Source organism: Geotrypetes seraphini, chromosome 17, assembly GCF_902459505.1.
Source record: "Geotrypetes seraphini chromosome 17, aGeoSer1.1, whole genome shotgun sequence".
NCBI lineage: Eukaryota > Metazoa > Chordata > Amphibia > Gymnophiona > Dermophiidae > Geotrypetes > Geotrypetes seraphini.
The window spans coordinates 48,078,397-48,092,482 of NC_047100.1; the positions used below are offsets into that span (position 1 = coordinate 48,078,397).

General features: G+C 40.8%; 1 protein-coding gene across 1 annotated transcript in view; it reads left to right on the forward strand.

Moving 5' to 3' along the window:
• Nucleotides 1-7,634, forward strand: part of GMPPB (GDP-mannose pyrophosphorylase B) — a 106,841-nt gene extending 99,207 nt beyond the window's left edge. The window contains exons 9-10 of the mRNA XM_033926525.1: nucleotides 1,656-1,838; nucleotides 5,176-7,634. Of these exons, the coding sequence (XP_033782416.1) occupies nucleotides 1,656-1,838; nucleotides 5,176-5,307 (315 nt within the window). The 3' untranslated portion in view covers nucleotides 5,308-7,634. The remainder of the gene's footprint in view (nucleotides 1-1,655; nucleotides 1,839-5,175) is intronic.
• Nucleotides 7,635-14,086: the final 6,452 nt, after the last annotated feature.

A 14,086-nucleotide genomic window follows, 5' to 3' on the forward strand; every position in this document is an offset into this window, starting at 1 on the left:
GGGGAGGGTGGCTACCAGAGGGCCCCATAGTTAAAGCTAAATGTTCCTAAGGATGTGCTGATGGAAACCCAGGAGGGGAAAGTCTTAGCCAGGCACAAAAGGAAAGGACTTTGGCATGGAAGACTGGTTCCAAAGAGATGGGGAGGAGGGGGAGATCAGCTGTTCTTTGAAGAAGCCAACCTGTCCCAAGATGAAGGGTTTTGGGAGCTGAAGAGGAGGTGGACTGCTGGAAGTCAGATTTGACCATGGAGCAGATGGACAATCAAGTTGCCAAACTGCAAAGCTGTTGGTGTGACGGGGCCCAATGGCTGCTGTGCTTATAGTGCCACGCTCATATATGTATGCTTTTAGAATGGAGAGTGAAAGATGAGTATGTGTGATGAGAGTCCTAGGGCAGTCTCAGAGATTCCTGCTTGGGGGAGCAGAATCTGGGTGCCCTCAGCCTTTTCAGAATCCCCAAGTAGAAGCAGGTGCTCAACTAGTTAGGTTTGAGCTGAGGGTGAGGATAAGTAAGAGTCAGGCATTCTCCCTCAGTAATGATGTTACTCTATCACTGGGCAGCAGAGGGCACTGGCTCAGTAATGCAGAAACTACAGCTCCCAGGATGCACTGGGCTCAGCAGTCCTGAGTCACAGGGGCGTTCCTCAGGCAGGGAGGAGAATATCTGCTTGAGCCTGGGATCAGTTCAGGGAGGTCACTGAGAGAGAAGAGAACTCCTGATTTTTCCTAGACTTCAGCTGTGGGAAAAGGACTGATACCTGTTCGGCTGAGCTAACTTTCTGTAAAGTGTGAGACAAACTAAAAAGAATAAAAAGTGTTTTGTTCATATGAGACTGTGTTTGTGTCCTAACCTCTCCCCTCTAGCACATAGTTCAGTTTGTACAGAAGATGCAGATATGAACTACAGTGTGGAACATGCCTCCTATTGTTTACATTATGGAGTCTTCTGTAAGATTTTGAAAACCTGGTTATTTCCTCAATGAATAATAATGGTTAGGCCTGAGGTAGTTTTCTGTTTTTTATTTTCTGTTGTACATCACTTTGGCCAGTTTCTTGAGGATATGAGAAGGGGATTAAAAAATTTCTTAAATTGAATAAATTGTCTTAAGAGACTTTCATCTTGTTTATGTCTATGTGGACTTGAACCTGGAAAGGTCAGAGCCATGGTAGTAACCTTAGATCAGTAGATCTGCAAAGCTCTGGTGTCCACACGTTCATATCACATACAAGCAAGATATAGGTCCTCACAATGCCCAACTACCGCCCCAAACAGCTGGATTCCTTTGCATTCCAACTGCTATTAGCTTGGCATAGGATTGAGGGGGTCCCATGAATAAGTCTGCTAGAAAGCTTTACTTATTGTTATTATGTATGTCACCTTACCTGGATATGCGGGCTACAAATATTTAAATAGTCACTCATTTTTAGCACTATGGGTTCCATCAAGGACTTACAGCCTGCTGTCCTCTGAGAACATCTTTTACAGGTAATCAACATTGCTTTATAAGAGGAGGTCACAAAACTGTGAGGCAATGAAAGCCTCACTGAATAGAAATAACAAAGGTTAGGAGCTAGTTCCCTAGAAAAGTTCTTTTAGAAAATAGATGACTCTTCTTTGTCCAAATAACAGACTTCTTTCTCTTGATCTGTTCTAGCACCCTAGCGCTAAGGTTGGTAAAAACTGCAGCATAGGTCCCAACGTGACGATTGGCGCTGATGTGGTTGTGGACGATGGGGTTCGCATAAAACGTTGCACTATTATGAAGGGGTCATATATCTGCTCCCATTCCTGGCTGGAATCTTGCATAATTGGCTGGAGGTCTTCTATTGGGCAGTGGGTAAGTTGATCTTTATGGAAGAATCTACATATAATGGAGCCATTAGAGAAAACACTAAGGTGGAGAGGAAAATTTATCCTACCCAGATGTCAGTCATTGACTGGTGAGGGCTGCCACAGTAGTGTCAGCATTTTCTTCCTCCTCTAATAAAAGGTTTGACAGCTTTTGACAAGGCACTGGGTGAGAAAAGCATGTACTCCTGTAGCTCATGTTTGTGTATGAAGCTTGTGCTGCTTTTGCCTGTGTGGTAAGTGAATCTTGCATGGTTGCAGTAGTCGGCTCTTTCCTGTCCCCAAAGAAGCCACTGGACCACCAGGTAAGGTAGGGTGTAGAGATGGGGGGTCAGCGTCAGGATTGCACCACAGGGGGGGTTAGGCACGCATGAGGGAGGGGTGAGTGGCAGGGTCGGTGTTGGGATTGCACCCAATGATAAGGTAGAGCATGGGGGATCAGCTCAGCGGAGGGGGGGGGGGGGGCGGAGGGATGGATGGCAGGGGAGGGGAAAGAGGGACGGATGGATGGCAGGCAGAGCAGAGAGGGAGAGATGGTAGATAGCTGGTTGGCTGGCAGAGTAGAGGAAGGGGGCAGGGGTTTAGCAATGGGCGGTCCTGGCTGGCCCAGCAATGGAGAACATTGGGTAGAAGGGAGGAAGAGAGAAATACTGCAAAGGAGTGGAGAGGAGCAAGAAGTGAAAATGTTACATATGGGGTAGAGGGGAGGGAGACAGACTGCAAGGAGACAAAGAAATGTTGAGGAATAGCGGTGCATGGGGAGAAATGTTAAAAATTATGGTGGAAAGGAAAGGAGGGAGAGATGTTTGACCCAAAAAAGAGGGAGAGATGTTGGACATGGCACAGAAAGGGAGCTACATGGGGGATGAGAGATGCTGAACATGAGAGGGAGGGAGAGATGCACGTGTTAACTTTAAATGTAATGATTGTCATGTCAGTTTTTGAAATTTACATTTACTGTCTATATTTTGCACAGTACAGGGGGATATCACTTTTGTGGCTTCTTGGGGATTCCGTTTATTATTTTTTTACATGTTTCTGTTTTTAATTTGTGATTAGTTATTCTATAATGTGTCTGTCTGAGTTCTGCACATATGAATTTGAGACTTGATTTTCTGTTAGCATTAACTGTGCAGGATGGATCTGTAGTAATCTGGTTTCTTTAGTTTTCTGATAGGTTTATTGATGTTCTAGTACGCATTGTAGAGTTTGTTGCTGTTTTCCTATTATGGTATGGTAGAATCGCTCTGTATGACATTTCTAGTGTTCTGTATTACTTCACAGTATGCCTGTTACCGGATTTTGGATTTAGATCACCTCTTTCTCAGTACTGTAATAGTTTAAGTCCAGTTTCATTCAGGTACAGTAGGTATTTTCCTCATCCTGGAGGGCTTACGATTTAAGTTTTGTACCTCATTCAATGGATAGTTGAATGACTTGTCCAAGATTTCAAGGAGAAGCTAGCAGAGCTGAAGCCTGTTGGCTATTTGGCAAACTACCAAAAACACTAAAGTTTATGGTTTTTAATAACCTCAGGATTTTTTTGTTAGTGCTGCTGAACTATTACTGTTTATATGGCCAACAGGAAGATACTGGGGACTGGAAAGCTAAATATCCCCATATATTTCCAGAATACTGCAAATATTATTCTGTTCAATCAACAGAATATAGCCTTAAAATGTTTATTTGCAATGCTCTAGGCTCATAAAATTGCATAAAATCATATTTCTGCTTTTGAGTGGGGAGATGTTGAGTAAAATACTTTTTAAAACCAATTGGAGGAAATTTTTTTTTCAATCGGAGAATAGTCAAGCTCTGGAACGCATTGCCAGAAGTTGTGGCAAAAGCAGATCGCGGAGCTGGATTAAGAAAGGTTTGGACAAATTCCTTGAGAAAAAGCCCATAGTCTGTTATTAAGATAAGGGGGAAGCCTGTGCTTGTCCTGGATCAGTAGCATTGAATGTTGCTACTCCTTCGGTTTTGGCCAGCTACTAGTGACCTGGATTGGCCACCGTGAGAATGGGATACTGGGCTTGATGGACCATTGGTTTGACCTAGTAAGGCTATTCTTTTGTTCTTATGAGAAAGGGGTGGCTAGGGAGGGGAGAAAAATGATTGGGTGCTGGTTGTGCTGCAATGTGAAAAAGGGTGGGAACTAGAGAATGACACGGGGACTCACAGTTTAACAGCAGGGACTGGACAGGGTAAACTTTGTCCCCATGTCATTCTCTAACTTGAGACTATCCTTAAACAGGCTGTTCCAACTAGACAGAATAACATCTATAAAATGCTAGAATCAATATGGAAAAACTTAACACATCTTAGACAACTGAATTGAATGATTAAAAAAACAAAAAAAAATGCAGCATTGTTAAATGACATCATTTGTGTCTTATCTGTTGAGCATCTGGGCAAGTGATAAGAATCTGATCAAGCATTTTACTGTTGCTGCAATGGAGTCGGCCATTGTTGCTGGCATCAAGGAGCATTTCTAACCCTCTACTATAGAGTTGGATCTCTTCTACATCTGAAAGACAATCCAATTATCATCCCGGATGATGTAAAAACACAGGCAACCAAATCTTTGAGATAGTTGTACCGAAAGCAGCTCAAAATGGAGTGGAGTATTGGTTAGTTCAATGGCCTGAGCATCTGCCCCAGGGGCATGTCACTTAACACTGAAAGGTGGAATATCAAGTCCCATCCCTTGTACAGAATGTTGGCCCATTTTATACGTTAATAAAAGATTTAAATATAAATTCATAAGTGTTCGAAGCTTGTAGGGATGGTGACAAAGTTTGTCCCCTTGTCATTCGCTCTAGTGGGAACCACTGGGTTAGATGGCAATTTGTCTTTGAACCAATACTGATGTTTCTAAAGATCCTAGATGGATGGAGGGAAAGCTCCATGTTAGCTGAGGAGCCACTGAAATATAAAAGGGTATCGAAACTATTTGTCTAGTTTTATGTGAAAGATTATTTTTCTGCTCATCCCTATTTATTTATCAAATTTGATATCCTACTTCTACCATAATCTGCTTTAGAAGTTGGTAGTAATTATGACACAACAAGCAATAACCTACAAATGAATGTGTAATAAAAAAATAAACAAGTTTAAAACATCCCCTCCCAAGAAAAAAACCCAAACAGGTTTTAAAGAACCCTATGAAACTTTAATAAGGTAAGGAGCAAATCATGAAGGAACAGTACGTGGCTGCTGCATGCTACTTTTCAGAATACCTCTTCAGAGAAAACAGGAGATAGAAACAAATATGGGGGAGCATTTTTGGGTTGCAGTCTGCTGACTGTTTGTCTTACTTTTCTCAGGTGAGGATGGAGAACGTGTCGGTACTTGGAGAAGATGTCCTTGTAAATGATGAGCTGTATCTCAATGGTGCCAATGTCCTTCCACACAAGACTATCTCAGAATCTGTGCCAGAGCCACGTATTATCATGTAGCTGCAAGGCCAGAGAGAGGGATCAGGAGTTGATTTGCACATGTTCCAAGCCAATATTAAACAGCTACTGAGCCAACACCCAGTTGCAGTATGTGGAACGGAGAACTCAGTTCTTATGTCTTATGTAATTTTCTTCAGTTGCACCAATCTAAGATGTGCGGGTTTGTGTCCATCAACCAGCAGTTGAAGAGAGGCACTATATAGACTGTGCTTTGCCTAATACGAACCTGTGCAACTTATTAGGCAAAACACAATTCTGTACTCTCTATATCTACTTGCTGGTAGATGAAGCAAATCCACAAGGCCTGTACTGGTCTGTTTCGGATGCCAAGGAAGAAACTAATCTCTATCCAACAGGTGCTCTTTCTTGCAAGGAAGAATCCAATCTATGGGTCTACTCCATGAGTAAGGAGTTCTAGTTCAATTACTAATAGATCTTCTGTTGCAGTTGTCTGGGTAGGTAGAACTGGAGTTTCAGCCTAAGAGAACATCTTTAAAATTCAAATTTGTGACCAATAGACTTGCCCGTCTCAATCACTTCCAGCCCCAGCCAATCAGGTTTGAGGACCAACCTCACAGCTTAGTCACAGCGTGATGCCTTGCGACCTGGACATCTGCAACAATCAAATAAAAGGCGCTTGGCAATAGGCTCTGGCTACTGTGGGCTAGTGGTTAGAGCTACTGCTGCAGGACCCTGAGGTGCTTCTTGTGACCCTAGGCGAGTGACCCTTACTCCTCCACTGCCCCAGGTACATTAGATAGATTGTGAGTCCACCAGGACAGACAGGGAAAATGCTTTGAGTGTGGTAAGTTCCAATCCCTTTCCCTAAACAGATGGCATTATTCAGCCAGCTATGTCCAGCTTTAGACTGAATAAACTCATCTGGTTAACTTTAGTGCTGTCCCGATAGCACTAAATAGCTGAGTCCCAGGAGCATCTCCAAGCCTGTTGCTTTTTTTTTTGTGCAAATAAAATTAGCTTATGCTAACGGGAATTTAAAATGTTGAGGTTGGTTTGGCTCACTTTAAAAGCTGAACAAAAACATTTGAATATAGATAGAACTGATGCTTTTTACCCAATTTATCTATTTCTATGCTAAATTATTTTAAAGATTATTCTAAAATTGTATGTTTAATGGTGGTGTAAGTACCACTTCCCCATCTGGAGTTGCAAATGGCAGATTGCTGCGAAACCTACTTCAGAAAAAACTGGATTTGACTAAGTGATCTGAAATATAATTAATTACTGTTCTACTTACAATGAAAATCAAGCCTTCTGGGCCGGGCCTCTGGTTCCATACAGTCCTCTCAATTCCTCCCCCTGACCTTCACTCCAGCCTATGGCCTGCACTAGAGCGTTCCCTGCTTCGGTGTAGACCATAGACAGCCTATGAGTATCGCTGCTGGCGTGAAGACTTGATTTTAACATACTGCCTGTTAAAAGGAATTGAGCGAGCTTTCTGGAAGCATGGGCCCGTGGGGAAGGAAATTCTGTGCAACACAATTAGCTCTTAGTTGTACTTAAAGTCATTAATTGTGGCTAAGAATTAACTTGCTAAGTGTGATTAACATGTAGCCCTAGGTATTTCAAATATCATGCTGGAGTTTTGATCATGGTCTTTTTTTAAAATCTTTTGATAGCGGCCAACCTGGGTCTTTTCAAGGGTGGCCTTGGCTTCTTTATTACAGCAAGCATACTCTATATACTTGCATATGGGAATCTGAGTATAAGACGAGGTACCCTTCCCCCCCCCCCACAAACGGAGGAAAAAAGGTTGACTTGAATATAAGACAGGGTCTGTGTTAATATTCATGTGCCTTGCCCTCCACCCTGAATGGCTGCCGCCAGGTTTCATGCGTCCCGTGAGGACTGGAGGCAGCCACTCAGGGAGTGGCTCAGGGCCAGGCAGGAGCGCCAAAAGCTTGCTCCTGCCCGATACACTGCTGGACTACCAGGGATTGAAAAATTATCAGAGTCCACCAGGACAGGAGAAGATGGATCTCTCCTGTATCGGCCCACCAGGTGCAGATGCCTACAAGAAGTCTGCCAGGGGGAGGGGGCTGACCCAAATATAAGACGTGGCCCCAAAATCTTCTTATATTTGAGTATATATGGTACATGCACAGCTACTCAGTGTTATTTAACATGTTCACACTAGATTAAAATGGATGTGACACTAACCCTCCACATGAGGGATGCAAGACTTCAGTAGCTGCTGCTTTCGTGTTCTTATGTTCTGTCTCCATCATTGCCAGAAAGTTACCTGTGTCTGAATATTTTTCTATCTGAAAGTTTTGATTTAAAAATATAATTACTATTGAAACTTTTGTTTTGAAACAAAATATATTTATTTGTAGGGGTAAGAAAAGAGGATGATGCCTCCTCTTCTTTTTACTGTATTTCACCCTCCTTCAGGGTTACAAAATCAGCACTTCAGGACCTTGTTTTTGTGAAATAGGCTCATTTCTAAGGATAGAGAAAGCATCAAGTTGGAGAGGCCTCATACTAAGCTCCAGCACTAACACTTGGGGATTTGTACCCAAAGCAGGATTTCAGAGGTAGTTTTGTCAGTGCACAAAACCTGAAAACATGCACCTGAATGAAAAATAGTTCGAGGAGTGGTTGTGACTAAAACCACACAGACATTAAACATAGTAATGACTTTAGAAAGATAAATAATGTGTTTGTTAGATCACATATGCTTAGAAAAAAAGTCACTAACAGGGAAGGAGAAGCAGTCAGAGTGAGCACTACCTGGTTTAATTTGCACTTCTGCTAAGGTGCACTTGTCTTCCGAACAGCATAATCAAATGCAGTCAAGAGGGAGATGTCAAGCAGAAATGACAGACCTTGAGTAATTCAAGAAAGAGCAGATGCTGCTACTTTGTACACAAAAGAGCTTATTAAAATTTAAGTGCATTTAAGAAATGAGAGCCTGGCCAAGAGCTAGTGTTCCTTCTCTTGTTTTGCTGTTCTCTTCAGTTTACAGGCTTTGAGCCTGCAGATTCTTGTCTTGGTAATTATGCTGATGCAGCCAACTGAAGGACTAGAGGATGAGCCGGGAGAGAGACCCACAGCTGATATTTCACTAGTCAAAAGAAAGCCAAGGCCAAATATTTTTTTAAATGCAGGTTATCATGCACCTAAGTGGATGCAATGGAGAAATATTACATAGAAGCTGTGCGTCTGCATTATCCTGGGGATTCTGAATAGCATGGACTATCCATTGATAAGGGCATCTATATTAAATCAGATGCATAAACCTATCAACTTTAGGGAGTCTTACGTTCTAAACATTGCAGGTTCCAGCCAACACTGGGCTAGAGCAGGGGCGTCAAAGTCCCTCCTCGAGGGTGTTCAGGATTTCCCCAATGAATATGCCTGAGATCTATTAGCATATGCATATTCACTGGGGAAATCCTGAAAAACTGATTGGATTGCAGCCCTCCAGGAGGGATTTTGACACCCCTGGGCTAACGGGACTAGCACCAATGTTGGGCTTCACAAGTTGTTCAGGAGGTAGCATGCGTGCCAGAGCTTAGTGCAAATAAAGTTGACGCCATTAGATAGACAGGACACAAACCAAATCTGCCCTTTCTGCTGGCGTTGGGTTTCTAGGGAACAGGGGGGGCTGGAAGTTGGCCGTTTTTAGCCAGCTCCTAAAGGGTGACAAGCTCACTACTTCTCTCTGACCCTCTCACTGGGAGCCTCTGGTTTTGCTGTTCGAACCTCAGGCAAGATCACACACACAAAAAATGGGGGAAGTTCATTTACATTTTCTTTTTCTCTTTTGTGTTTTCTACACTCTGAAAATGTATATGAAAATCTACACACGTTTTCTTGTAATCTTTAAATGCAAACCTGGTTTTCTGTTAATTGTCTCCACAGTAGAGAATGACATGGGGACAAATATTTCCCCATCGGAACTCAATTTCCCCGTCCCATCCCCACAAGTTTTGTCACCGTCTCTGTCCTACCCACACAAGCCTTGAACAATTACAGTTTTAAAGTGTTTGAGGCTTATTCAAATGAGGACAGAGCTTGCAGGAATAGGGCAGGGACAGGAAAAGAACTTGCCAGGTCGGGAAAATGATTGTGACAAGATTTAAAAAGGACTTCATTACACGAGCAATTTACTTTTACCCTTACCTTACACATAGCACTCAGACATACCAGAGAGAGTTCGCATTTGTTGTCAATCTACTTTTCAAAAACTCAACAGGGGGAAATCCTTGGTACACCAAGCTGCCAAGTCCCAAAACATACACTGATTCCCGGCGGTATTATCAAACACATTTAACAATGCAGAAGGATGTTGCTCTCAGACCAGACTTCGTCTGAAATCTCAGGGTCTTAATCCTTGCACTGAGTTTCAAATGTAATTGCAAAGGCGCACTTATCATTTAAACGTTTCACACCTTCATCTTATAAGACTAGCCACCACTATCTCTCACAAAAACTGAGGACTCCTCCCCCTTCCGGTACATGTCATTTAAATTTCAGCACTTTGCGGCGCACGCCAAAGGAGCGCGCTTAAGGAGCAGTTCTTGCTCCTTAATGCGCTCCTTTGTGCGCTACTTTTACCTCTAAATATTACCTTGTCCCTTCTTTTTCACCATCTGACTCCATTAATACTGTTTATTTAGTAAAGTCTCCTACAAACCACTTCTTCTGTGCAGTTTCGCCAATTTTGATTTCCAAATACTTTACTCACTCTTTATCCTCTAATTTACTCTGTGCCACTATGGTTAGCCAAAATTTCCCCATTCCTACCTTATGGGGTCAAAGACCTCTCAAACCTGTAAAAATATTTGCCACTCCACGTCTTCACGAACTAATTGATATCCCTTTAACCTCAAATTCTTCCATCAATTCTGCCCCTATTTTACCTCTATCTGCTCTTAATAGTTCGCCGCTCAATATAGGTTTAATTAACGTTCGCTCAGTTAAATCAAAACACCACTTACTGAAAGACTTAATTATTCTGCATTCATTTGATGTATTATGTCTCACTGAGACCTGGTTAAATGACGGAGACGAAGCTTATCTCTCTTACATTTGTCCTCCGGGATATACTTACTTTTTCAACCATCGCCGCAACAAACGCGGCGGTGGACTAGCCATAATTTCTCGAAGATCATTAATAAAAGACATTGACTATTCTACTCCAAATACATCTATTGAATTCTTACAATTTTCCGTTCAAACTAAGCCAAAACAAGACGCCTTACTTATTTACTTGCCTCCTCCAATCAATAACGAAAATTTATCTGAATTGCAATCACTTCTTTTTGATTTTGGTTCTTCCACCACTAACCCGCTAATTTTAGGAGATTTTAACATTCATTTTGATGACCCTAACAACAACCATACCAATACTATTCTTTCGCACATCAAACACCTTGATTTAAATCCTCTAATATTTGAACCTACGCATCAACTAGGACATACTCTTGATATGTTTCTCATTCCCTCCTCATCAATAACTAACTATTCCTTCAACTTTTGCTTAGCAGTTCCTTGGTCAGATCACTATCTGTTATCAGTTTCATATAAATCCAATCATACTAACCCCCAACACCTCAAACAAAAAATAATTAAATTTAGAGATTACAATAACCTATCTTCAGAAATAATACTGGCTGAAATTTCAACTAACTTTTTCGATTTTTCATCTATTTCTTTAGATGATTCTATTCAACTTTGGTCAAAAAATACCCTTAGTCTACTTGATAAAATTGCACCCCAACAAACCAAAATCTTACCGGCTAAGAAAACTTTTAACCCATGGTTTACAGCTGAACTTTCCCTTATAAAAAGACAATTAAGATCACTCGAACGCAAATGGAGAAAAAATAAATCAAATTCCAATTATGAATTATTCAAAAACCATTCTAAATTCTATAAAACAAAAATAAACCTAGCCAAAACAAAATTCTACTCTGGTCTAATCAAAAAAGCTCCAAATTCTGCTACTTTATATCGAATATTAAATTCAATTTTCTACTCTGACAAACGGAAAACACCAGCTATAAAGACTAACCTCACAGCCCATGAACTTGCCTCATACTTTCAAAAGAAAATCGAAGAGATTCGTTCCTCTTTCACTATTAACTCCATTTCCAAATCAGTTCACTCATCACAAGATCTTATCTCATTTTCTTCTAAATGTTCTTCTTTTAATATTCCAAGTCTTACTGAAATAGAATCTATCATTAAAACCATTAACATAAAAGGTTCACAAACCGATTCAATTCCTCCTTTTCTTCTAAAACGATTTTTCAATATTTTTGGTCCAATAATACATACTTTAGTCAGTGAAAGTTTAAAACAAGGCATTATGCCAAAGGATTGGAAACATTCAATTATTCATCCCATTCCAAAAAATCACAAAATAAGCACTGAGGATTGTACTAATTATAGACCCATAGCCAACATCCCTTTCTTATCCAAGTTAACGGAGAAAGTAGTCTATAACCAAATCTCCGATTTTATCGAAAAAACCAACATTCTTCATCCTAATCAGACTGGCTTCAGGCAATACCATTCCACAGAACACTCCTTAATAGGTATGACCACCTCTATTCATTATTTCCTTGACCACCACCAATCAGTTCTTCTAGTCTCTCTTGACCTATCGTCAGCTTTCGACACAATCGATCATGATCTACTAATAAATAGACTCCAAACAATAGGTATTACAGATCAGGTACTATCCTGGTTCAAATCTTACTTTTCAAACCGCTCCTCATCTGTTTATTTCAATAATACAATTTCTGATACTCTTTCCACATCGTACGGTGTTCCTCAAGGTTCTATACTTTCCCCTCTCTTATTCAACATATTTCTTGCTCCTTTGCTGACTTTATGTCAATCAATTGGTTTCAACACTTTTGCTTACGCTGACGATATACAGCTTCTCCACCCTATTAATCCTGACAACCCTTCTGCCATAGCCCAAATTAACACAAAACTTGAACAAATCCACGACTGGTTAATCAATAATCGTTTAGCTTTGAACATCAACAAATCTAACATACTGCTTTTCCCTTGGAAAGATAACCCTACTCTTATTTCGCCAATCTCTATCAATGGACTCCCTTTACAAGTAGTACAAAAAACCAAAATTCTTGGTGTAATTCTGGACTATAAACTTACTTTTCACGATCACATCAGTAGTGTTATTAAATCTTCTTTTTTTAGACTGAGACAGATACGTTCCATTTCCCAGCTATTCAATAATGACTCTTTGAAAATTCTCATCCATTCCCTTGTAATTTCTAAATTAGACTACTGTAACGCTTTATTTAACGGTATATCACAAAAAGAAATCAGACGTCTTCAGATTATTCAGAATACAGCTATCCGACTTATCACAAAAGCTAAAAAATTCGACCACATAACTCCTCTTCTTAAGGAAGCTCACTGGCTTCCAGTAGCTCACAGAATAACTTACAAACTTTGTCTGCTCACATTTAAATCTCTTCTGTTTAAAACTCCGGCCTTCATCCATAGACTACTAATTCCTTATTCTTCCAATAGAACTCTAAGATCAGACCAACAGCATTTATTAATGATTCCATCATTAAAAACAATAAATACTCGCCGTCAGTATATTTTCTCAGTAACGGCTCCCCAAACTTGGAATTCTCTTCCCATCTATTTACGTGAGGAACTTAATTTAGACAAATTTAAAATCAAACTGAAAACTTTTTTATTTAATGACGCATTTGTCATCTGATTTATAGTTTTCTTTTTACCATTATTCACTTTCATTTACTTCTATTTCTCTAGTCTTCATATTTTCAACTATTTTTATCCCATCCTTTTTGTGTTTTCCCTAATTGGTTCCCCACCTTGCTTAATTACATTGTAACTTCTTTCCCGTCCTTCCTCTTGTTCCCAGTTCGTATAGTTATTGTCCAGTCTTGTCAGTTTTTAACTATTTTATTGTGTAACTTTATTAATATGTAAATCGCCTTGAATATTGAAAAGGCGATTAAACAAATAAATATTAAACTTGAAACTTAAACTTGAAACTTGACAAATCTGACTTGTATCACCAATCTGGGCCTACAAAAGTCTCCCATATCCAGGATAAATTTCATTCTCCACTAAGGAGGTGCCTAGTGCCCACTTCTTCCCCCATGACTCCTGTGCACCAACTTCCCCTCCTAATACTGACTTTCTCCAATTTCTCCCCACTACAACACCACTCGCTCTCCCTTTTGTTATCCACCCCCTTTCCCAGCCCTAGAACTTCAACACTTTTTCCCTCTCATTCAGCCATCTCAACTCTACCTGTATGTATCTTGACCACGGCACAACTCTCCCCATACCTCACCCACACTTACCCTTATTCACTGCCAGAAACATCAATTCCAGTCCTGGTCATCCCAGGCAGCCCTCGCCCTATTCATGTAGGTCACATCACATTGTAATCAATCTTAGTTCTGTTCCTCTCCTCCCCCCTTCTCTGCCTTTCTCATACACCCTGTAGCTTTCCCACTCTGTTTCCAACAAACTTACCTTTATTCATGACCTCTTTCTGCTAGCACTGACTGAAACCTGGATTTGCCCCACTCTGCTTCAGTTGCTGCCCTGTGTCATGGAGGATACCTTTTCTCACATACACCTCACCCGGTTAATCGTGGAGGTAGTGTTGAGCTGTAAGTCTCGCTATCTTGTAGATATCAACCCCTTCTTCTGCCTTAATCTCACTGCTCTCCCTCCTTTGAATTTTGCTCCGTCTATTCACTCCTCTACCCCTCTGAGTAGC